At 38.7% G+C, this 26,604-nt stretch overlaps 2 protein-coding genes across 2 annotated transcripts; one reads left to right on the forward strand and one right to left on the reverse strand.

The window, feature by feature from the left end:
* The first annotated feature begins 1,198 nt into the window (after positions 1 to 1,198).
* LOC104225378 (3-hydroxyacyl-[acyl-carrier-protein] dehydratase FERN, mitochondrial-like) lies at positions 1,199 to 8,457 on the forward strand. The gene is made up of 3 exons (XM_070148946.1): positions 1,199 to 1,471; positions 2,241 to 2,387; positions 8,359 to 8,457. Exons 1-3 carry the CDS (start codon positions 1,199 to 1,201, stop codon positions 8,455 to 8,457), a joined length of 519 nt encoding a protein of 172 aa, XP_070005047.1.
* A 5,185-nt stretch (positions 8,458 to 13,642) lies between these two features.
* LOC104210716 (ruBisCO large subunit-binding protein subunit alpha-like) lies at positions 13,643 to 18,090 on the reverse strand. Its single transcript, XM_009759677.2, has 8 exons — positions 17,937 to 18,090; positions 17,578 to 17,767; positions 16,834 to 16,955; positions 16,467 to 16,674; positions 16,225 to 16,370; positions 15,747 to 16,053; positions 14,918 to 15,369; positions 13,643 to 14,166 (listed from the first exon to the last, which is right to left on the reverse strand). The coding sequence occupies exons 1-8, from the start codon at positions 17,991 to 17,993 to the stop codon at positions 13,879 to 13,881; spliced, it is 1,770 nt and encodes a 589-aa protein (XP_009757979.2). The 5' UTR covers positions 17,994 to 18,090; the 3' UTR covers positions 13,643 to 13,878.
* Between the last annotated feature and the right edge of the window lie 8,514 nt (positions 18,091 to 26,604).

Here is a 26,604-nt window from a genome sequence, read left to right on the forward strand (position 1 = left end):
CTATATATAAGTTTAAAAAGAGTTTTGTACAGTGAAAAGTTTGATTTCTTTCTACCAAGAAAATTGCACTTGAAATGAATATCGAACCCGAATTTCATAAGAAACGTGTGATATATAGGAAGTAACAATTTGATACAAATATTGATAATGAAATCTCAAAATCTTTCAAAGAGTCCTTTAGAGTTGATTACTTTTATACATAATAGACAAGCTATTTTTCACTTCAAAATAGATTTGGACAATTCGAATCATATAAAAATATTTTTGGTTTTCTATTTAGCAGCAAAACTAAGATCACTAGATGTTGGAAATTTGAAAAAATATTGCCTTAATCGTGAATGTTTCTTAAAACGTAATAATCAATTCGATATTGATGGTTTAGATTTATTTTCTGAATTAAAAGTATTAAGGTAAATAGTTCAATTAGAAGATAACAGTTTAATTAATACACTTAATCAAAGAAAAAGATTTAATTCTTTTTCAAATGCCTGAATTGCTTATGGAATAATGTTAATAACTCATGACCGTTGCTTCAACGGAAAGATGTTTTCAAAATTTAAATTGATAAAATCTTACCTAAGAACAACAATGGCACAAGAAAGATCAAATGGATTAGTTATACTATCAATTGAGAAATACTTATTAGGAGTTATTGATTATAAGAAAATTATTAATAACTTTGTATATAAGAAAAGCTAAAATATAAACTTCAAATAACTAATAAATAAAAAATTAAAAAGTTAAAGCCCCTCATAAAGTTTGGTTTTAGGCCCCAAAATTCGTCGGGCCGCCCCAAGGTACAAGTTAAAAAAAAAATAAAAAGCGGGTATAGGTTACATTACATCGAGATTGGGCATTAGCCTTAGCCCAAAGTCTTTCTGTAACGTTTGTTTGCAATTGAACTGGGAATCCAAAAATCGAGTTTGCCTAGATTCAAAAATTGGACTGTAAAATTGGGTTAGTTTTTGACTAGCAGCTAGCTGTGATTTAATTGGCACAGGGATTAATCCGGGATTTTCCAAGCCTCAGGTCGTACATAATGTGTTCGACTATTTGATTCAAAGAGACTTCAGATTTTCAATCGCTCTTTGTCCATTTGTATTTAATAAAAATCTGTCAGTGGGTTCACTCAACCGCATTCACAGTCCTTATTTTCTGCCTTAATATCATTTTGTGTTGCCTTTGTACTTTGAGAAACATGCTTATAAAACGTATCTTGTCATCTTCTATTTCTTCTTCATATGGCTTTTCTTCGTTGTCCACCTCCTCGAATTTGTTAAAAAGCGGAAGCATACTGAAGCAAGCGAGGACATTTTTCGATTCTGATATTATTGAGTATTCCAAGCTGACACACGATACCAATCCATTGCATTTTGATGCTGAATGCGCCAAAATTGCTGGTTTTAGTGACCGCCTCGTTCCTGGGATGCTTGTCGCTTCCTTATTTCCCAGGATTATTGCTGCTCATTTTGTAAGTTCTACATTCCTCAATCCTGTCTCGTTGTTCAATAGACTTCTCTTAAGAACTTTAAAAACTTCAGAATATAATTTTTATATGACGACGATGTAATAGAATTTTACACCATTTGGTTAGTCAAGTAAATGTCCAAATGCATGTAGCTGTATGTTGTCATCAAGGGCGGATTTAGGGGGACGGAGGTTTACCCGAACCCCTTTCTCTATATATTATGTTTTGAAACCCCTTGTTATAGTCCAAAAGTATAGCTTAGTGGTCAATGAGGTTTAAAACCTTTGTAAGGTCATTGGTTCAATCTTCACTAGCCAATTTTCTTTTTTAAACCTCCTTAGCGAAAATTCTGTCTCCGCCACTAATTGTCATAGTGGATTAGTAACCTGAAAATGATGGTTAAATAATATGTTACAACGATTAAACTACACGTCAGGGTATATGTAATTTAAATCCAAAACTTTGTAATACTTAGCCAAGACTTCAATAGTCATAGAATGGTAAGATAAAAGTCAAGTAGAAGTTAAAGTGTTAGTTATTCATGTCGAAAAGAAGGTACATAACCTACTACAATCAGCTAACCTACACCGATAGCTTAACATATCCTTAAACTTTTTTGTGTGTATAACTTAAAAGTAAATATGATGATATATTTCTTAAAGTAGCTAAATATGCAACATTGTTGAACGGCGAAGGTACTATGTAGATATGTTTTTAAATTGGAAAATTCTTTAGTGTAACTTAAACTATTGTTGTTTGGTAATTTCTCCAGCCAGGAGCTGTATATGTTTCACAAACATTGCACTTCAAATTACCTGTTTATATTGGAGATGAGATCATTGCTGAGGTACAAGCTGATGATGTCCATCTCATTGAAGAAGTATTAGGCATGTGCCTAATAAGAGTTTTCTTTGGTTTGGTAGCCAACCTTGTTGACTTGGTTTGGTTGGTAGCCAACCTTGTTGAATTTCTTTGGTTTGGTAGCCAACTTTGTTGAATTGTGAAAAGTGTGTGTAAATTGTCAAATATTGTAGGCTTTAGAGGGTGAAGCTTTGGCTATAAAAGGAGAGCTTCAACTCTCATTTCTTCACACCAACAAAGAGAGAAAGAAAGAGTGAGGTTTCACAGACAAGGTATAAGAAAATAGTCTGTGAGGAAAATAGAGAGTGAGCGATATTGTAGTGAGGTGGGAATATCAAAAGAGGGTTATTTCTTTTGAGTGTTGTAGTGGTCTTTGGAGTATTTATCTCCGACCTACAAAGTGTAAAATTCCTTACTATAGTGATATCAGTTGCTCCTCTCGGGGTCGTGGTTTTTTTCCCTTATTCAGAAGGGTTTTCCACGTAAAAATCTTGGTGTCATTGTTACTCTTTTATTCTTGTTAATTACCGTATCTCGGTGCTACATTATTATTCCGCTTTATTACCGTGAATATTATTTTGGTAAGGGGTTTATTCCCAACAACTGGTATCAGAGCACAGGTTCTGCTCGTTCACTGAAATACTATTCACTGTCGGTAGTACTATACTTGGTGAAAAATAAAAATGTCCGGAGTAAAGTACGAGGTAGCAAAATTCAACGGAGATAACGGTTTCTCAACATGGCAAAGAAGGATGAGAGATCTGCTCATCCAACAAGGATTACACAAGGTTCTAGATGTTGATTCCAAAAAGCCTGATACCATGAAAGCTGAGGATTGGGCTGACTTAGATGAAAGAGCTGCTAGTGCAATTAGGTTGCACTTATCAGATGATGTGGTAAATAACATCATTGATGAAGACACTGCACGTGGAATTTGGACAAGGTTGGAAAGCCTATACATGTCCAAAACGCTGACAAATAAATTGTACCTGAAGAAGCAGTTATACGCCCTACACATGAGTGAAGGTACGAATTTTTTGTCACATTTAAATGTGTTTAACGGACTAATCACACAGCTTGCCAACCTCGGAGTGAAAATCGAGGAAGAAGATAAAGCCATCTTGCTATTGAACTCGTTGCCATCTTCGTACGATAATTTGGCAACAACCATCCTGCACGGTAAGACTACTATTGAGTTGAAAGATGTCACATCGGCTCTTCTACTCAATGAGAAGATGAGAAAGAAGCCTGAAAATCAAGGACAGACTCTCATCACAGAAGGTAGAGGCAGGAGTTATCAAAGGAGTTCGAACAACTATGGTAGATCCGGAGCTCGTGGGAAGTCAAAGAACCGATCCAAATCAAGAGTCAGAAATTGCTACAACTGTAATCAACCAGGTCACTTCAAAAGAGATTGCCCAAATCCAAGGAAGGGCAAAGGTGAAACCAGTGGCCAGAAGAATGACGACAACACAGCCGCCATGGTGCAAAATAATGATAATGTTGTCCTCTTTATAAATGAGGAAGAGGAATGCATGCACCTGTCAGGTCCAGAGTCGGAATGGGTGGTTGACACAGCGGCATCTCACCATGCCACACCGGTAAGAGATCTTTTTTGCAGATATGTAGCAGGTGATTTCGGCACAGTGAAAATGGGTAACACAAGTTACTCAAAGATTGCGGGGATTGGTGACATTTGTATCAAGACAAATGTCGGATGCACATTGGTTCTAAAGGATGTGCGGCATGTACCTGATTTGCGGATGAACTTGATCTCGGGAATTGCTTTAGACCGAGATGGATACGAGAGTTATTTTGCAAATCAAAAGTGGAGACTCACTAAGGGATCATTGGTGATTGCAAAGGGAGTTGCTCGTGGCACGTTGTACAGGACAAATGCAGAAATATGCCAAGGTGAATTGAACGCGGCACAAGATGAGATTTCTGTAGATTTATGGCACAAAAGAATGGGTCATATGAGCGAGAAGGGATTGCAGATTCTTGCCAAGAAATCACTCATTTCTTATGCCAAAGGTACAACTGTAAAACCTTGTGACTACTGTTTATTTGGTAAGCAGCATAGAGTCTCATTTCAGACATCGTCTGAAAGAAAATTGAATATACTTGATTTAGTATATTCTGATGTTTGCGGCCCAATGGAAATTGAATCAATGGGCGGTAACAAATATTTTGTTACTTTTATTGATGATGCTTCACGAAAATTATGGGTTTATATTTTGAAAACCAAAGATCAGGTGTTTCAAGTTTTCCAGAAATTTCATGCTCTAGTAGAAAGGGAGACGGGTCGAAAGCTAAAGCGCCTCCGAAGTGACAATGGAGGTGAGTACACTTCAAGGGAATTTGAAGAGTATTGTTCAAGTCATGGGATCAGACATGAAAAGACAGTTCCTGGAACCCCACAGCACAATGGCGTAGCCGAGAGGATGAACCGCACCATTGTGGAGAAGGTGAGAAGCATGCTCAGAATGGCTAAACTGCCTAAGTCATTCTGGGGTGAAGCAGTTCAGACAGCCTGTTACCTGATCAATAGGAGTCCATCAGTTCCGTTGGCGTTTGAAATCCCAGAGAGAGTTTGGACCAACAAGGAGGTGTCCTACTCGCATCTGAAGGTGTTCGGTTGCAGAGCTTTTGCACATGTACCAAAAGAGCAGAGAACAAAGCTGGATGATAAATCTGTTCCCTGCATATTTATCGGATATGGAGATGAAGAGTTCGGGTACAGACTGTGGGATCCTGTAAAGAAGAAGGTCATCAGAAGCAGAGATGTAGTCTTCCGAGAAAGTGAAGTTGGAACTGCTGCTGATATGTTAGAAAAGGCGAAGAATGGTATAATTCCTAACTTTGTTACTATTCCTTCTACTTCTAACAATCCCACAAGTGCAGAAAGTACAACCGACGAGGTTGCCGAGCAGGTGGAGCAACCTGGTGAGGTTATTGAGCAGGGGGAGCAACTTGATGAAGGTGTCGAGGAAGTGGAGCACCCCACTCAGGGAGAAGAACAACCTCAACCTCTGAGGAGATCAGAGAGGCCAAGGGTAGAGTCATGCAGGTACCCTTCCACAGAGTATGTCCTCATCAGTGATGAGGGGGAGCCAGAAAGTCTTAAGGAGGTGTTGTCCCATCCAGAAAAGAACCAGTGGATGAAAGCTATGCAAGAAGAGATGGAATCTCTACAGAAAAATGGCACATACAAGCTGGTTGAACTTCCAAAGGGTAAAAGACCACTCAAATGCAAATGGGTCTTTAAACTCAAGAAAGATGGAAATGGCAAGCTGGTCAGATACAAAGCTCGATTGGTGGTTAAAGGCTTCGAACAAAAGAAAGGTATTGATTTTGACGAAATTTTCTCACCTGTTGTCAAAATGACTTCTATTCGAACAATTTTGAGCTTAGCAACTAGCCTAGATCTTGAAGTGGAGCAGTTGGATGTGAAAACTGCATTTCTTCATGGAGATTTGGAAGAGGAGATTTATATGGAGCAGCCAGAAGGATTTGAAGTAGCTGGAAAGAAACACATGGTGTGCAAATTGAATAAGAGTCTTTATGGATTGAAGCAGGCACCAAGGCAGTGGTACATGAAGTTTGACTCATTCATGAAAAGTCAAACATACCTAAAGACCTATTCTGATCCATGTGTATACTTCAAAAGATTTTCTGAGAATAACTTTATTATATTGTTGTTGTATGTGGATGACATGTTAATTGTAGGAAAAGACAAGGGGTTGATAGCAAAGTTGAAAGGAGATCTGTCCAAGTCATTTGATATGAAGGACTTGGGCCCAGCACAACAAATTCTAGGGATGAAGATAGTTCGAGAGAGAACAAGTAGAAAGTTGTGGCTATCTCAGGAGAAGTACATTGAACGTGTACTAGAACGCTTCAACATGAAGAATGCTAAGCCAGTCAGCACACCTCTTGCTGGTCATCTAAAGTTGAGTAAGAAGATGTGTCCTACAACAGTGGAGGAGAAAGGAAACATGGCTAAAGTTCCTTATTCTTCAGCAGTCGGAAGCTTGATGTATGCAATGGTATGTACTAGACCTGATATTGCTCACGCAGTTGGTGTTGTCAGCAGGTTTCTTGAAAATCCTGGAAAGGAACATTGGGAAGCAGTCAAGTGGATACTCAGGTACCTGAGAGGTACCACGGGAGATTGTTTGTGCTTTGGAGGATCTGATCCAATCTTGAAGGGCTATACAGATGCTGATATGGCAGGTGACATTGACAACAGAAAATCTACTACTGGATATTTATTTACATTTTCAGGGGGAGCTATATCATGGCAGTCTAAGTTGCAGAAGTGCGTTGCACTTTCAACAACTGAAGCAGAGTACATTGCCGCTACAGAAACTGGCAAGGAGATGATATGGCTCAAGCGATTCCTTCAAGAGCTTGGATTGCATCAGAAGGAGTATGTCGTCTATTGTGACAGTCAAAGTGCAATAGACCTTAGCAAGAACTCTATGTACCATGCAAGGACCAAACACATTGATGTGAGATATCATTGGATTCGAGAAATGGTAGATGATGAATCTCTAAAAGTCTTGAAGATTTCTACAAATGAGAATCCCGCAGATATGCTGACCAAGGTGGTACCAAGGAACAAGTTCGAGCTATGCAAAGAACTTGTCGGCATGCACTCAAACTAGAAGACAGTGCTACCTCCTCTGGATGAATGAGACTGGAGGGGGAGATTGATGATGTCCATCTCATTGAAGAAGTATTAGGCATGTGCCTAATAAGAGTTTTCTTTGGTTTGGTAGCCAACCTTGTTGACTTGGTTTGGTTGGTAGCCAACCTTGTTGAATTTCTTTGGTTTGGTAGCCAACTTTGTTGAATTGTGAAAAGTGTGTGTAAATTGTCAAATATTGTAGGCTTTAGAGGGTGAAGCTTTGGCTATAAAAGGAGAGCTTCAACTCTCATTTCTTCACACCAACAAAGAGAGAAAGAAAGAGTGAGGTTTCACAGACAAGGTATAAGAAAATAGTCTGTGAGGAAAATAGAGAGTGAGCGATATTGTAGTGAGGTGGGAATATCAAAAGAGGGTTATTTCTTTTGAGTGTTGTAGTGGTCTTTGGAGTATTTATCTCCGACCTACAAAGTGTAAAATTCCTTACTATAGTGATATCAGTTGCTCCTCTCGGGGTCGTGGTTTTTTCCCTTATTCAGAAGGGTTTTCCACGTAAAAATCTTGGTGTCATTGTTACTCTTTTATTCTTGTTAATTACCGTATCTCGGTGCTACATTATTATTCCGCTTTATTACCGTGAATATTATTTTGGTAAGGGGTTTATTCCCAACAACTGGTATCAGAGCACAGGTTCTGCTCGTTCACTGAAATACTATTCACTGTCGGTAGTACTATACTTGGTGAAAAATAAAAATGTCCGGAGTAAAGTACGAGGTAGCAAAATTCAATGGAGATAACGGTTTCTCAACATGGCAAAGAAGGATGAGAGATCTGCTCATCCAACAAGGATTACACAAGGTTCTAGATGTTGATTCCAAAAAGCCTGATACCATGAAAGCTGAGGATTGGGCTGACTTGGATGAAAGAGCTGCTAGTGCAATCAGGTTGCACTTATCAGATGATGTGGTAAATAACATCATTGATGAAGACACTGCACGTGGAATTTGGACAAGGTTGGAAAGCCTATACATGTCCAAAACGCTGACAAATAAATTGTACCTGAAGAAGCAGTTATACGCCCTACACATGAGTGAAGGTACGAATTTTTTGTCACATTTAAATGTGTTTAACGGACTAATCACACAGCTTGCCAACCTCGGAGTGAAAATCGAGGAAGAAGATAAAGCCATCTTGCTATTGAACTCGTTGCCATCTTCGTACGATAATTTGGCAACAACCATCCTGCACGGTAAGACTACTATTGAGTTGAAAGATGTCACATCGGCTCTTCTACTCAATGAGAAGATGAGAAAGAAGCCTGAAAATCAAGGAAAGAGAGTATTGATTTTTTGTTCTTTTCTGTGGAAAATCTTGGTAGTGCCCTAAAGATACTTTGTTGTGCAGAGTAAGAACACGCTATTTTGAGATTTGTTTCACCAAAAGAACACGTAAAAAAGATAGAGATATTGCCATTTGAAGAAATGAAGTAGACGGGAAAGGAGATTGTTAGCGGAAACGTAAAAGAAAGAACACAAGATTTAACGTGGTTCGGATCAAAATAATCCTACGTCCACCAGAGAACAGTTGCTTTTTTAATATTAACAAAGGAAGGGGAGAGTTCCCAATTACACTTAAGAGAATTTCTCTCTTAACTCTCTACTCACTACAATGTGTTGTATTATTTTTGGGATGGTTTCTACAAATGAAGGAGTGCATCTATTTATAGAGGTAAAGACCTCCTCTTGATGTCATTGGTGACATCAAACTACCTCCTCTTGATGTCATGGGTGACATCAAAGGAGGAAGCTTCCTCCTAGCATCCACACCAACTCTTTCCACCAACTCTTCCAATTGGCATGCCATTGTTGACTAAACATAAACCACTTCAATCTCCACCTTGGTTTGCGTTTCGAGCGTGCGTGTGAACAACTCTGGCCAAAACTTCTAAGCTTACTGGGCAACCCCGTTGTAAGAAACAAGAAGAATCAAACCATTGTTGAACATACCACCTCCACCTAACAACTGTTCTCTTCGGAGTTGCATCAGTTGATGCACACCCCCGCCAAGTCCTTGCAGTGTGCAAACTTAGGGAGTGGGACTATCTTGGTCAACATATCTGTAGCATCATCGTCTGTGATGACCTTCACGACCTTGATAGTTCCCTCTTCAACAACATCTCGAATAAAATGAAATCTGACATCAATGTGTTTAGTGCGCTCATGAAATCTCTGATTTTTCATTAGATGAATAGCACTCTGACTATCACATCTAAGAGTTGATTCCAGCTGAACCAAACTCAATTCCGCTACTAAACCTTTCAACCAGATAGCTTCCTTCACCGCCTCCGCTGCTGCCATGTATTCTGCTTCTGTCGTAGACAAAGCGGCAATCGACTGCAGAGTCGACTTTCAACTAACGGCACTGCCAACGAGGGTAAATATGTATCCAGTTGTGGACCTTCTTCTGTCAAGATCTCCTGCATAGTCAGAATCTACATAACCGAGAATTGAAATACCTCCACCACTTTTTCGAAAGGTCAGACCAACACTAGAAGCTCCTTTGAGATATCTCAATATCCACTTGACAGTTTCCCAATGCCTCTTTCCTGGGCTGGACATGTATCTACTTACCACACTTACAGATTGAGCAATATCTGGACGTGTGCATACCATAGCATACATAATGCTACCAACTGCACTGGCATAAGGAATCTTTGACATATGCTCCACCTCATCCTCGGACTGAGGCATTTGTAACTCTGAAAGTTTAAAATGAGGAGCTAATGGTGTACTTACAGGCTTGCACGTATGCATATTGAATCTCTTGAGAACCCTTTCAATATACCTCTTCTGAGAAAGATGTACAACACCGTCTTCTCTTGAAATCTCCATACCAAGGATTTTCTTTGCAGCTCCTAAATCCTTCATGTCAAATTCCTTACTCAACAGTTTCTTCAAAGCATTTATCTCTGTAATGTTGTTAGCAGCAATAAGCATATCATCAACATACAACAGTAAATAAATCATTGAGTTACCAGACATCTTCTTGTGATACACACAGCTATCAAATGCACTCCTTGAGAATTCATGTGTAGTCATGAATGCATCAAACCTCTTGTACCACTGTCTAGGGGATTGCTTCAAACCATACAAAGACTTCTTTAGTTGGCATACGTGATCTTCTTTTCCCTCAGCTAGGAAACCTTCAGGCTGATCCATATAGATTGTCTCTTCTAGATCACCGTGTAAGAAAGCAGTTTTGACATCAAGCTGTTGAAGCTCCAAGTCAAATTGGGCAACCAATGCTAGTAGCACGCGAATTGAGCTATGCTTCACGACTGGAGAGAAAATCTCATTGTAGTCAATTCCCTCCTTCTGACTGAATCCTTTTGCAACCAATCTCGCCTTGAACCTAGCATCTTCCACTTCAGGAATTCCCTCTTTCTTTCGGTAGACCCACTTGCATCCAACTGTCCTCTTCCCCTTTTGTCTTTTCACTAAGACCCATGTCTGATTCTTGTGAAGAGACTCCATCTCTTCAGTCATGGCTAACCGCCATTGTGCGGCATCCTTGCAAGAAGTTGCTTCAATATACGAGGAGGGCTCCAGATCTTTAATCTCTTCTTGTGCAGCTACGAACGCATATGCAATCAAGTTTGCTTGATCTATAAGGTGTTCCGATTCTCGTGTTTTCCTCTTCTCCCTCCCCTTTTCAATTGTGTATGGTTCATTGATAGCAAGTTCTTCAAGGTCTACATCTTCTGACTCATCTTTAACCTGAGTCTCTTGATCCTTTTCCTTGGCAAGCTCCACCGGAAGCTCCACCTGCTCGTCGTTCTTGTTTCCTGAAAACTCCACGGAAACTTTACGGGGATCAAGTATAGAGGATTCATCAAAGGTGACATCTCTACTAACTATAAATTTGAGTAAAGACAAACACCAAAGTTTGTACCCTTTTACTCCATCCACATACCCTACGAATATGGCCTTCTTAGCCCTTGGTTCAAGCTTTCCTTCATTAACGTGATAATAAGCTGGACACCCAAATACTCGTAAGTATGAATAGTTAGAGGGTTCACCTGACCATACCTCATTCGGAGTCTTAAAGTCAATTGCCGATGCTGGAGATCGATTGACAATATGAGCAGCAGTGTGAACTGCTTCAGCCCAAAATACTTTGGACATTTTGGCTTGTAGGAGCATACAACGAGCCTTTTCAAGAAGAGTTCTGTTCATTCTCTCGGCAACTCCATTCTGCTGTGGGGTATGCCTGACAGTCCTATGTCTTGAGATCCCATGAACCTTGCAGAATTCATTAAACTCTTCATTGCAAAACTCCAAGCCATTGTCTGTGCGAAGATACTTGATTTTCCGCTCCATTTGATTTTCAACCAAAATCTTCCACTCTTTAAATGCTTCAAAAGCATCACTTTTTGCCTTCAAAAAATGCACCCAAACCTTTCGTGAGAAATCATCAATAAAAGTGAGAAGATACCTCTTTTTGCCCTTCGATGGAAGTTTAGAGGGACCCCATAAATCTGAATGGATGTAGTCTAGCACTCCTCTTGTCTTGTGTTTGCCAGTGCTGAAGCTGACCTTCTTTTGCTTCCCTAGAACGCAGAGCTTACAGAAGTCAAGTGTGTTGATCTTCTCACCTTCCAAAAGGTTACGATTGCTCAATATCTCCAGTCCACGTGCGCTCATATGACCCAGTCTCATGTGCCATAGTCTTGCCTTGTCATCATTAGATAACTGCATTGTAGATGCATTTGCAGAGCCAACAATGGTGCTTCCGGCCAATGTGTAAAGGCCGTTCTCCAGCTTGCCTTTCAGCATGTCTAAAGAACCTTTAGTCACCTTTATAGTTCCTGCTTCGCTCATGTACCTGTAGCCTTGTTCATCCAGAGTACTCAGGGAGATCAAATTCTTCTTCAGATCAGGAACATGACGGACTTGTGTAATAGTCCTCACGACTCCATCATGGCAGCGAACCCGAACTGAGCCAATGCCAACTATTGCACAAGTTGCATTATTGCCCATTACTACGGTTCCTCCACTTTTCTCATAGCTGCTAAACCAGTCTTTTCGGAACGTCATATGCAGAGTGCAAGCAGAGTCTAACACCCATTTGTTTCCATAACTACTATTATTATTACACGATGTTGTTAGTACATAATCATTATCAAAATCATGTACCTGTTCAACTGTGGATGCACTCGCCTTTTCCTTGGACTTTGACATTGGGCAGTCTCGTTCAAAGTGCCCCTTCTTGCCACAACCCCAACACTCTGTATTCTTCTTGTTCACACGAGACTTTGATCTGTGCTTTGATTTGGTCTTTCCCTGTTGGCTAGTCCGGCCTCTTACAAAGAGGCCACTTGCCTGGTCATCTCTATCTCCTTCAATGTGCCTCCGCACATCACTAGAGTTAAGTGCCTGCCGCACTTGCTCAAGCTTGATAGGCTCCTTGCTATACATCATTGAATTCTCAATATCACGATATCCTGAAGTCAATGAAAATAGCAAAGCACATGCAAGCGTCTCCTCCTCCCTTTTTAATTCCTGCAATCTGTAAGTCCATGACAAGTTTATTGAACGCATCTAAATGATCTTGTAACGAAGTACCTGACCCCATCTTAAATGTGTGAAGACGCCGTTGTAACAACATCCTTGTTGTCACTGATCGGTCTTGGTATAGCCCTTCTAGCTTTTCCCATAACTGTTTGGCCGTCTCTTCGGTACCCGTACTCACTTCACAAAGCACGTTAGGTGCAAGGGATAGTTGGATTGCACTCAATGCATCCCCTTCAATCTTCTCCTTGTCGGGAGTTGATATATCCTTAGGATACTTTCCGTCAATAGCATGGATTGAACCTTCCCTCCGCAGTAACGCCATCATCTGGATCTTCCAGATATTGAAGTTGTTGCGTCCACTGAATCTATCAATTTCAAACTTCATGGAACTCATCTTTGCTTGTTCTTCCTCCTTGGATCGTTAAAGAATCATGTTGCTCTGATACCAATTGTTAGCGGAAACGTAAAAGAAAGAACACAAGATTTAACGTGGTTCGGATCAAAATAATTCTACGTCCACCAGAGAACAGTTGCCTTTTTAATATTAACAAAGGAAGGGGAGAGTTCCCAATTACACTTAAGAGAATTTCTCTCTTAACTCTCTACTCACTACAATGTGTTGTATTATTTTTGGGATGGTTTCTACAAATGAAGGAGTGCATCTATTTATAGAGGTAAAGACCTCCTCTTGATGTCATTGGTGACATCAAACTACCTCCTCTTGATGTCATGGGTGACATCAAAGGAGGAAGCTTCCTCCTAGCATCCACACCAACTCTTTCAATTGGCATGTCATTGTTGACTAAACATAAACCAACACCTTCAGAGATAAACACAAAAATATGAACGAAAATAATTTACTTGCAGGGGGTTGCATGACCATATCACAATTTATCAATTGTTAAACCTGATCTAGTGTAAAAACCCGGAGGAAGTTAATTTCACACCACGAGCCCTTAATGCAATGCACTAGCACAAAGCGCCTTGGTAAGACTGTCAATCATACACAACAGAATTTTACAAAGGGGACTGGTCAAAGAAACAAGTAAAACCAAAGAAGAAAACCATAGACAAACTCAAGAGACGACAGTGAATAACTGAAAAGTTTATTCATCCTAAAGAGAAGAAGTTTACAGCTAGTCCTAGCAGCAATGTACTTTTTAATATGAGCTTATGCCAGCTAGAAACTCAAAGCCAGCTGAAATTCAAATGGCCTTATCTTTTAATCCTTCAAGCATTGTCAACACTAATCTCTGCCCTAACAGGGCACATTTAAGTAACTGAACATTGCCCAAAGTTCCTAACTACTACTGTATAATCATAGATTACATGGGAAGTCCTTGTGGAGGAGCAAATGCAGGTGCTTTAGGCGTGTGCTTGTCCACAACAATGGCTTGCGTAGTGAGTACAACTCCTGCAACTGAAGCTGCATTCTGCAAGGCACATCTTGTTACCATGGCTGGATCAATGATGCCAGCTTCTACTAAGTTCTCGTACTTGTCGGTCATTGCATTGTAACCCATCTTCCATTTGCTTGCCTTTATCTTCTCCACAACTACTTCCCCTTCAACCCCAGCATTTTGGGCTATCAAAGATGCCGGAGCTACTAATGCCTGCATGCACAAATTAAAAAAATATATTAAAAAATCTGTACTGCTTTTTGTAAGAGATTCATCCAAATGCACACTGTTCAACTTTCACTAGTTACAGTCTTTTCCTTTCTCACATGGATTTTGTCCAATAAGAAATCACAATAAAGGACAAGAAAATGCTTTTAAAAACAAAAACACAGTAAGCTACTGTATATGCTGGAAGTGCTCTGTACAGTTATGTCTAATTGGATGTTATCCTGTGTCGTCAGTGCTTTCCCATCCCTAAATCCAAATTGATACCACCCGAACTGATCATCTGTTACTATCACTGTATGTTCCCAATTAGATTGTGTCCTAGATGTATGCTCAGCCCCTAATGCATTGCAAGTTCTTGATCCTCCGGAGGATAATGAGTCGGTTGGCTGTTAGTATACCCTCTCAGTGTTAGCGATATAGCACAACTCCATTTTGCTATAGAAGGGTTGCTAGTGCCTACTAAGTCAAGTGACACTATTCAGCTGATTCTCTAGCTCAGATTACTAAAAAAACCCGAATTTCTCCAATCGAACAGATTATGACTTGACGTTTTAGAATACAGTTATTAGCTTACCAGTCAATTATATTGGGAATAGTTACATTGCCATAAAAGATTTAACCAACCTGCCATAATAATATAATAGGTACCCACAACTTCAACTTCAACACATACCCACAAAAATAGAATGAATAAAATGAAAGATCTCTCAATAGGAGTAAATTGAAAATAATTTACCTTCTGCACAATGTCAGCCCCCAACTTCTCATCTGGATCTTCAAGATTGTCCTTAATGGCATGGACATAAGTTGACAGATGAACCAAAGCAGCACCACCACCAGGTACGATTCCCTCTTCAATTGCAGCAAAAGTTGCATGTTTCGCATCCTCAATTCGAAGCTTGCGGTCCTCGAGCTCAGCTTCTGTTGCAGCTCCAACCTTTATGACAGCAACACCGCCACACAACTTGGCAATTCTCTCAGCAAGTTTTTCTGAGTCGGATATTGAATCGGTCATGTCCAACTCCTTCTTAAGCTGAGAAATCCTAGCCTGTATCTCGTCCTTTGACGCATCATCAGCAAGAATGATTGTTGAGTCCTTGGAGATAGTCACCTTTCTAGCAAAACCTAGTGCTTCAACTGGGGTATTTTCAACAAGCATACCCAATTCAGTAGCCTGGTACTCTGCTCCTGAAAATATACACAAGCAGCACGTCAGAAATTGTTTCTACTAAAAAACAGAATTGCTAAATAAGCTGAGAGGAAAATTGTATAAATCCAAGGAGATTGAAATTAAGCATTATCTAAGAATTGTGTTGGTTAAACTTCCCACCAGTATCAGCTACAACTTCCTCCTTTCCTCATCACACACACATTCGACATGGAAAAGAAAAAAAACAAGGGAGGAAAAGATACTATAGTGCCTTCATTTATCTAGTTCAAGAATCTTTTTGAAGACAATTATCTAGTTCAAGATTATGCCTGACAAAACACAAACAGCTGTGAAACTAGTTTACTCTAACAAATTTGTGGGAAGTGGTACAATTAAGTCAAGCAAGTTGGACTACCTGTTACAATGGCAATATCTTGGAGAAGAGCTTTCCTCCTTTGCCCAAAACCAGGTGCTCTGATGGCAGCAACGTTCAGTACACCTCGCAGCTTGTTCACAACAAGAGTAGCCAAAGCTTCTCCAGTTACGTCTCCAGCAATAATGAGCAGAGGGGCTCGTAATTCAGTTGACTTCTCCAAGAGGGGCATAATATCCTTGATTGCTGAAATCTCCTGATCTGTAACCAGCACTCTAGCATTCTCAAATTCAACAATTAATTTCTCCTGGTTGGTCATGAATTGTGGGGAGATATATCCCTTATCAATCTGCAAAAGACAGAGCAAAGTATTAGTTAGAGTTAGATATATATTTGATAACCCTCATTCAACTCAGACCCCACGTCATCTAAACCTTGGATCTACCACTGATTACAGGTGAACTACCAACCATATAGAAAAAACAGTAGACAATACATTCTCGTCTAAGTAGGTTATTACCTCCATTCCCTCTTCAACATGAACAGTTGTTTCAAAGGAAGAGGATGACTCGATCGTTAGAACACCATCAGGACCAACTTTGTCAATTGCATCAGCGATCATGGTACCAATGTCATCATCATTTCCAGCAGAGATAGAAGCAATAGCTATTGAGAAGACAATTACTTGTAAAATGTAAATTGCCAACCATTATAGAACGTTTAAAGGATGGAGTGAACAGCAAGGGCAGTAAAATAAATTACCTTTGATGTCATCACGACCTTTAACAGGCCTAGCCCTCCTTTCTAGCATTTCAATTAAAACATTTACAGTTTTGTCGATGCCCTTCTTCAGAGACACTGGATTTGCACCAGATGTAACACTTAATAGACCACGTTTAATGATTTCCCTGGCAAGAACTGATGCAGTTGTTGTCCCATCACCAGCAGAATCATTGGTTAGGCTTGCAACCTTCACCATAATAAATTTGGAAGCATCAAATACACAAATCCAGGAATACAATAAATGTGACAATTGTTCTTAAACAGTCTGTCTATAGAACAATTAACCAAATTCAGAACAGCTTTAACAACGATCTTCAAGTACCCCCAATGGAAGATAATGACCAACCTCTCTGATAAGGGCGGCACCTGCATTTTCCATAGCATCAGGTAGCTCTATGGCTCGAGCAATTGTGACTCCATCATTAACCACCTTCGGGGTATCATAGTCATCTAAAACCACATTCCTCCCTATAGGAAGTTAAACAGATGTCATGAGTTAAAATGCACTAATTGCAGCACTGCTGGAGGAGACACATATAACATTGATACATCTGTTAAATGTCTTATGTTTAAAGACTTATCGTCCACATGTATGGTCATCAATTCTCTACTTCAGTTCACTCCCTCCCTTAAACGCACCACATAATAATCAACTAGATACGCTATAGAATAAATCTATAGCGCTAGTTGTGGTGATGTGACAAAGAATCCAACAAATAATCAGGTCTGACTTATTATCTGCCTCAATCATATATAGCTCGCTATGAAATGAAAGAAATGGCTCATAGAGAGAAAGTAAAAGAACTTAAGTTATCATATTGGGTTTCAAACCATAAGATATAAAAATATGAACTACACCTAAATCCCAAGTTAATTGGGTGATTATATGAAATTCATCTTAGTTTGACTACTTTAACTCTTGTCATCAACCTGCTGGCAAGACTAAAACTTTCTCCGACCTTAGAACCGGTTTACTTTGCAGATGTGGTTGGTTCAAACTTCAAAACTTCCAACCTCCATAAAAACAATACTAGTAAAAAAGAAAGCTTAAATTGATCTGCAAGACAAAGATGAAGCAGAGGGAACATACCCTTAGGACCAAGAGTGAGACCAACAACATCAACGAGCTTATCAATACCAGCCTGAAGGGCACTTCTTGATTTCTGGTCATATGCGATTTCTTTAGCATTTGCCCTTACTACTAACCGACTCTTTGAAGCCTTGTTATTGTTGAATTTCTGTCCCTGCAATTGGTTCACCCTTGTGCCCTTCAAACCCACCTGCATTAACACCCCCAACAGACCAACAAAACAGATAAACACAACTTTAAACAGATAAAAGCAGATCACAACTAAGAAGATAATAAAGATCACAACTCTAAGCAAATAATTAAAGATCCCAACAAACAAGATAAAAAACCCAAGTGAGGAAACGAAGCTAAAAATGTACCTGTTTAGATGAAAAGGATATGATTGAGCCAGTGGAGATCGTATTTGCAGATGCCATTATCAGAAGAAAGAGTATAGTGAAAGGGTTTAAGCAGCCAGGTGCTATGAACGTCTGCTCTTCAGAGAAAGGGGGGAGGTAGGTGGGTTTTGGAGGGAGCGGTAAATGTTAGGTGAAGTATTCGAAAAGGCTAATTAATTACGCAACCAAATTTTCATAAAGCACGGTAATTAGTGTTTTAAAAGGCGGGGCGTGAGGCGGGGCGTTTTACTTAATACGGCGCGAGGCGAAAGCCTCGAGACATGGGGCGTAAGTCCCACGAATCTTTAATTTTTTAAATTTATGAATTAATAATATAGTATTATAACACAATAAAATATAAAAAATGCATTAAAAGTTCAAGAAAAACTAAAAAAAATTAAAAAACTCATATAAAATAAAATATTTAGCATGTTTTACAAGTATAAAACTATAAATAATACTACTGTTAAAGTTACTATGAAATATAAATTAACTCCAACCTATTAACTTTCAATCAATTAAAAATTATAATTTCTTAAAAAATATTATCAAACTGCATATATTACCTCTTTAAAAGTAAATACACAATAAATTTTTTAATACCGTAATTTAAAATATTACTCCTTCATGTATAATTATTTTTAAATAGTAAAATAAAAAATGCATGATAATTTTGAGAGACACAGATTTAAGACATGAAGATCTATCATGTAAAGATACAAATTTTGGTTATCTATTTTTAGAAGAAATATTCACCCTTACGATGTTCTCAATTAGTAAATATGTATGCAATAATATGTTTTGTTATTTGAGTTATTCACAATTTTCATATTTCTATAGATAAAAATAACTTTAATCATTCATTTGTTAAATAATTTTGAGAGTTAACAATACAAATTAGTGAATTCAACACATGATTCATATAGGAACTGTTGGGCGAGCCCCGAGCGTTGAGCGTTAGGCATGTTTAGGGCGCACCGTCGGGCGCTTGGGGGCGTAAGCCTCAGAGAACTAAGCCCCACACATGAGTCTCAAGGCGTTTTGATAGTGCCCCGCCTCGAGGCGAGTCCCAGAAAAGATTTTTAAAACAGTGGTGGTAATTAGCTATGTATAAATATCATTTGCTATATTACGGATTGTAAATTCGTTTTCTGTTGTTATAAGATATATTAGATGTATTTAAGCTATTGTATTCATGAATGCAATAGCAAAAATAGGTGTGAATCAGGGAAGTCCAGCTAATCAGTTATTGTATTCGAGTGTATTCGATTGTATACATGACGTGAAACATGTGATTACAGCTGGACAGATTATTGTATTCGACTGTATTCATGTGTGAAACAGGGGATTACACTATTTTTAAATGGAAAGTGAATCAATTAACATAACAAACGCCTAATATAACTCAACAAACTCAATTATAACAAATAAATTTTGTATTTCCAGTTATAAAAAAGATTCTCAACCGAAAAACACCCCAAAAACATAGCAATCTTCAGAGAAATTATATAATACATCTAAATACATAAATTATATTAATTAAAAAATATATAAATACATTCATGTAATACAACGAGATAGTGAATATAATGAAATACATGGAATACAACTAGATACATTGAAATACAATGAAAAAAAAGACAATGAATACAATGAAATACATGAAAATATAGCGAGATACATTGAAATATATTAACAGAAAATTCAAGTTGCTCAACCCCAATCTCTGTCGTCTTTGTTCAAGAACAAACCCTAATTTTCGGCGAATCCGTCATCGAGCAATGGTGGCAGAATAAGGACTCTGTAAAGCTTGAATCTTGTATTGAAGCAATTGCAGGGGTGTGAAAGAATCCATTATTGAAACAAATTGGTTGTATTCTTAACAAACATAAATATAGTGATAAATGACAGTCGAGCTTGAATCTGTTAAACTTTATATGGATGTGTTTGCAGTTGCAGCAGCTCCTACACAACCGATGACCCTAGTGCTATCTGTCCAAATTGTCGAAACCATTGTTGGTTCCTGTCTTCTTACTTGCTGTATTTGTAAATAATAATTCTGGAGAAAACGACGTTAGCGTATAAACGTAAATATAAATGAAACAGTAATTAATTCGAGCCCACTGAATTCACAATGTTTCCTTAAAGAATTTAATCCTCTCCTAGTACCCAAGGTTATGGATTATTTCCTCCCAGAATAGAACGAATCACACACTTGTGTAGCGGTACTTCAAACCCCAGTATTTCAGCGAACACAAAGTTCGGCAGCAAATCACACGTACGATTGCTTTGTTTGTAGTTTAAAAACAATGCAGAACAAGGGAGGAGAACTCAGAAGTCGAATGGAAATTCTGAGCGGAAGGACTGCAATGTATATCCGCTGTTGAGTTCTTGCTGAAGAAGATATCAACGATAGCCAAGCTCTCAAATTCGTTTCTGCCTGTGTTTTTCGGTGTCTCTGCTTTAACAGTTGCTGCACATATTTATAGTGCAGTCAACTATTAAGAGAATGACCAGCCACCACTCATTGTGGAACAATCACTAGGCTGTTATGGAGGAAGCACTTGATATGGTGGAAGGAGTACTTGCTCATGGAGCACTAGGCTGCCAATGGACAATGGAGCATGCACTTGGCCGAACTGGTGGGACACTTGGATTGAAAAATATCCGTTACAAACACGGATAATATTACGTTAATATTCACCATTAACAAATAAATTTGGTCCAAAAAATTAATCAATCAGTCGATCATTTGACCAAATCTGAATCTGAATCTGAACCCGAAGCCGAAGCCGAAGCCGAGCCGAGCGACGACGACGACGACGCGAAGCTTGCCTTCTTCTTAACTTTTTAAGAGCTACAAGAAGAGCAATTATATATATACTCACCAAAAGCCTTTTCCTCTTCCAATATGGGACAATATTTCAAGAGAGGAAAACTTAAAATTTTACTCAAAAATTTCATTTTCTCTCCATTTCTCATTCACCCCCTTTTTAAAACTTTTTCATCTTAAAATCCTCAACAACCATATGTCAACATATTTGACGTGGTAACATATATGCATGCTCCGATGGAATTGAGGAAATTGGGATCAGAGAGAACGTAGGTGATGTGGGTGAGAGGAATTTTGAGATTAAGCATCGTGTTTTCAGGGAATGGGAGAAGAGAATGACATGTATCAAAGTAGAGAGAGAAAGAAAATAGTGTAACTTAATAGCGTATTTAGTGGCTTAGGGTTAAGAGGTAACCAAAATTAGATATTTTGCTATAAACATTAAAAAGTATCTATAGAATATAATTTTTTTAAATAGTATTTATTTAAAATAAATAAGGTATTAACCTTTGCTATAGGAGGTAAAAATTCCTATAAAGATAGAACCTTTACCCGATGAATGAAGTAATTTTACGGGAAGAGTTAAGTTATATTTTTTACAATATCAAATCGTCTTTGCATATAGTAAGTAGCTAAACTATTTTATTTTTAAGACTATAAATTTTATATTTTTAAGTATTTTGAAATGTAGTTCAAAATAATAATATAAAATAAGAAGATATGTAATACAATAAGAGAAGAAGAACTAATTTTCTTATATCAAGTGTTCAAGTGTGTTCCATATCACATTTCATGTCTCTATTTATATTATTATATAAAAAGTTACAAAACGATTATCTTAAATATGATATTAACAATTGAGATCATGGGTAAGATCATGAGCAGGGGTTATGGTTACAATCATAATAGTGATAAGTAGTAGAAGTTTATTAACATTATATAAGTGAAAGCAATGAAAGTAGCGAACATTCCACATTTACTGTAGGTTTTACGGCATCAAGAGATTTAACTTGAAAAAATCTATTTTATACAGCGAATTTTTGCTTTGCTTTTTTCAGAAGATTCCTTCACAAATACGTCGTGAAAAACGTGCGTCAATTTGGATTCGGGCTGTTTACCTACTACTACTCCTATTTCATTGCATTTCCTTTTTATTGCCATGTCACAAAATAATCCCGTCGTGATTAATCATCTGTTTCTCGACTCGTGTGATGGTTGCTTCGATTTTCTCTTCCCGGCATGTGATTACTGATTTCTGTAAAAATTTAATGCTCTGCGAGTGCTCGAAAATCTCAACAATATGAAATATTTAATACTCCCTTCTTTCAAATTAGATGATGCGTTTTCTGTTTTAGTCTGTTCCAAAATAAATGATACGTTTTTAAATTTTAAATTCTTTATTTTACCTATTTTATCTTTAATGAAAAGATTTTATAACCTCACAAATAGCATGATCTCACAAAGTTTTTTGTAAGACCACAAGTTATAAAAATCTTTTTTTCTTTTCTTAAACTCCGCGTCGAGTCAAACTACCTTATCTAAATTGAAACGGAGAGAATAATTACTTTTAATCCCTTTTTTAAATGTTGTACTCCTTAATTAAGACGCTACTAATCTAAAGCAATAAGGTATCTAAAACTTCAAATATTATAAAATAAATTCAAATTGTCAAAAAGACTAATATTTGAGGTTGGAAAAAAAAAATCAACCGATGAAACATATATAAAAATTTCATACGACGTGCGTTTGGTCATGTGTTCAACTATATAGGCGTAATACATATGGAGACACCTAAAGTTGGCACAATCTTTCACTTAGACACTTAAACTAGGCATCTTTCTAATTAGACACGTTTCTTAGGCAATTCTCATACCAATTAGACACAAAACTATGACAAGACAAAGAAAGTGTTTCTCAGTCTCCTTGAGCGCATGAATGAAATAAACATGGCATTTTTCAATTAATTAAATATTAAAAATGCATTTGACCACAAGAAACCCTAATTTCACTAAATGCCCCCTCCCCCCCTCCACCCAAAAAACAAATTGTGTTCCATCATCTTCTCCATTTTCCCACCATATCAGCTCCTCCACTATCTTAAATCTTCCTCCTCCATAATAATACTCCAATAAGTCATCTTCTCCTCATAAATTACCTAGCAACAACCATTTTTCATTTATCATCACCAACCCCCAATTCCAAAATCCCATCAAAACTTCTCTTCCAATCACCATAATATTTCACTGCCATAATACCAAAAAGTAAATAAAACTGCAGGAAAAAAACCATCAAGCAGAACTATCAATCTCAAACAAAGACAACTAAAAAGTGGTGAACAAATAAGACCAACATCCTATAAATAGAATAAAATTACTTGGCCATTGTTATGTAATTTTGATGTTTTTGCGGAAATTCTTGGCTTCATTAAGGAGTTTGATAAATGGGTTTTATGAACTTTAGGCTTTGGAGTTTGGATCTGTTTGACGCCGCTTGCCAGACTAGATCAGACGACAAAAATTGGACAACGAAGAGGGAGCGGGGGTGATGTCGGTGACGGGATTGGAGACATCGGCGGGTGGGGGAATGTTGGAGGTTGGGAACAAAGGGGGTATTTGTATTTTAGTGGAAATAATACTATATAGCTGAGGTGGATAGTGAGGTGGACAAAAAAATGATGTGGCACGATTTATAATGGTTACTTTTGCCACGTAGACGGAGATTGCAGAACACGCGCTTGGTTAATTAATAAGCCAGCAAAAAACGTGTCTAATTGGTATGAGAATTGCCTAAGAAACGTGTCTAATTAGAAAGAGGCCTAGTTTAAGTGTCTAAGTGAAAGATTGTGCCAACTTTAAGTGTCTCCGTATATATTACGCCCAACTATATACTATTTTCTGGATAAATTCATGTGCAACTAAATAATTTTTGGATACGTACCCACCAATCTACACAATCCACAAACATCAAGTCTTGTTGAGGTTGAATAAAGTTACTCATCGAACTTATTTGTTCCTTATTTTTTTTATATCTATGTTTACCCTTAAATTCGGATAACAATTAAACTTATAAATGGTTTTAACGATATATAATTTTACTTAGCACAAACTGATAAATATAAGAATTAATGCTAGGAATTAACAATAAAATAATGCAAACCAATGTGATGAACAACTACGGTCCTCGAGCTATACTGCCCTCTAATCCAATGAGTATGCTATTTAAAAGTATGAACTAGAATAACAAAGCTTGCAAGAAAAAATTTGATATATTGCTTTGTTATGCGTGAATGTAAGATGATTACAAAATGATTAGGACCCTCTTTATATAATAGAGGAATCCTATTTATGGTACAATTCTAATTACAGAAGTAAATCCCATAAAAGGATAAACATCCGATGCTGACTTGATATGTGCCGAGATTTTCGCCACGGTCTTCGCCCAATCACGGATATCTCGGCCTTTTGTTATCCATCGTATCAAGCCTCCTTCTATCTTGCTCGATCTCTTTTTCGCTTCGTTCTCAATCACAGTTGGCCTGGATCTCGATCGGCCATTGATCCACGAGCTTACCAATCTATCTTCGTACCTCGTTCTGGCATAACCGAGGTTGAGCCTTGATCTTCCTTCCTAATTTTGGTCAGTTGTACAAAATTTGGCAAGCCTGGTTTTGATCATATACAGATAGTCCCCTCATTTTTTAGAGTGCAATGACAAGAAACGAATTGAGTCTTCGAATTTACCCTCAGTTTATCATGACGTAAGCGACATAGGTGACAGAAATGTCCCGTCGGTTCATTTCCCCAGGCATTTAAGGCGCGTCAGTTGTCGGTCGGCCACTACCAGTATTAAACTGTCATCTTCAACCTATTAGGGAATCTTTCTTCATCTTTCAAACTTTACTTACAAATCTCCTTCACTCTAATCTTCAAAATCTTTGCCTTCTTTAGAGCTTTGTATTTCCAAATCTCTGAATCTCTTTTCTCATTATATCTAGCGTTCTTCCCCCGTTTCATCCTTCTTTACTTACAAGAATGGCTAAAACTTCAAAAACTATCCCGCGCAAAGAAACCGCCTATTCATCAAAGTCTGTCGGCGCCGCTGCCGCGGCGGAACATTCCCATGCGGACTTCATTCCGATGGAGTGTGCCAGTGCTGCTGATTTCAAGGTGGAGAATACACCCTCGACACTAGGTCGATGTGAACCCATGTCGAGGTATATGTGTACGATTACAGAAGGTCACCCCGAGAAGTTAAAAGAGGAGTGCAACTGGGTAGGCAGGGATGTAGTAGTGCCTAGTACTGAGGAATCCATCACAACTCACTTGAAGGGGTATCTGAGTGTCTATACCTACTTCTTCACGATAAATCCCTTAGATTCTATCATCGTTGCCTTTTGCAAGAGGTACGATGTCACTCTAGGCCAAATCCACCCGTCGTTTTGGAGGATCGTGATCCTCCTCCAATTCTTTGTAAGCAAGATCGAGGGGCATACTTTTACCCTCGATCACCTCATGCACCTCTACAGCCCCCGGCTTTATCATGGAGGTATGATCAAGCTTTATCAGCGAGCCACCAAACCCCCATTCTCGAGCATAGACGAGACATGGGACCGAGGTTGGATGGGCAGATTTGTCCAAATAAAGACTTCGGATCTAATCCCCGCCAAAGATATGCCATTTCCTGAAAAGTGGAACATGAAACGTAAAAACTGCTTTATCTTTGAATATCTATTTTTGCCATTTTGCTTTCTTGTCTTCCCCTCATCTAAGTTTTTTGTGTTGAAGTTGTGGCCGTTGTGTCGGAAGTAATCCCCAACCTAAGGCAATTGGTTGAGGGATTGGTGTCACAAAAAACTTATTCCGAGCGTGCTTGGATGGAGTTGTCAAAGGGCCAATAGGAGGCTCGTAACCATGGTAATCTTGTTTCCTTAGGAAGGTTTTCATTCGGGTTTTGTTATTGTACTTACTCCTCCTTTTCATTTTGTAGGCCTCAGGAAGGATGTGAAGAGGCACTCCTTTCCCCATCTTCCTCGAAGTAGGGCAAAGAGAAGAAAAAGCAGAAGGCTCTGAGTTCTCCAGGCCCGGAAAAGAAAAGGCCGGCCAGGACACCCCGTAAGCCTAAGGGGAATCTCATCCACGTATATCTGGAGTCCGTCCAATAGATAATGGACGAGATCAAAGATGAAGACAAAGAAGAAGAAAGCTCTAGATTGGTGACTCGTGTGCGAGCTGGCACTAAGGTTCAAAGAACCATTGGGCAGGCGAGAGCCGAAGGTGCTTTGCCCCCACCTGATGAGCCCAAACCGAAAAGAGTCGAAGATTCCTCGCCTCGAGGTGGGGAGGCCACCGAAGAGGCGGTTGAGGACGGTGCAGAGACCACGCCCGATACTTCCCATGACGAAGGCGGAGCCCCAAAATATTCACTTGGGGCAATGGAAATTGGAGATTTCTCCACATCACCTTCGTTCTATGATACGACAATTAAGGACGCTCAAGCGATGGAGGCTTGCCCTGGCGAAGAGGTACATGGAGTAGAAGATCTTTTTAGTGGCTATTTTGCTGAAGTAGAAGACGTCACTAGTCTGGGTGACTTAGACATATCGAAGAAGAGCTCGAATGAGGCTTTTTCAAGATTTAAACTGAACAACCAATTCCCGGCCCCCAACGTCGACCCCGACTGCAAGCAGCTTCTTATCTTCTCGATACCGGAAGATACTCAAGTTTTCTCTGCCCCCCGTAGGGGTGGCTATCTATCTTCAATACTTGGTCACTGAGGAGGACCAAGCCAAAATGGATGCAGTGGATGTGTCTGCTTGTT

Source organism: Nicotiana sylvestris, chromosome 6 (assembly GCF_000393655.2).
Source record: "Nicotiana sylvestris chromosome 6, ASM39365v2, whole genome shotgun sequence".
NCBI lineage: Eukaryota > Viridiplantae > Streptophyta > Magnoliopsida > Solanales > Solanaceae > Nicotiana > Nicotiana sylvestris.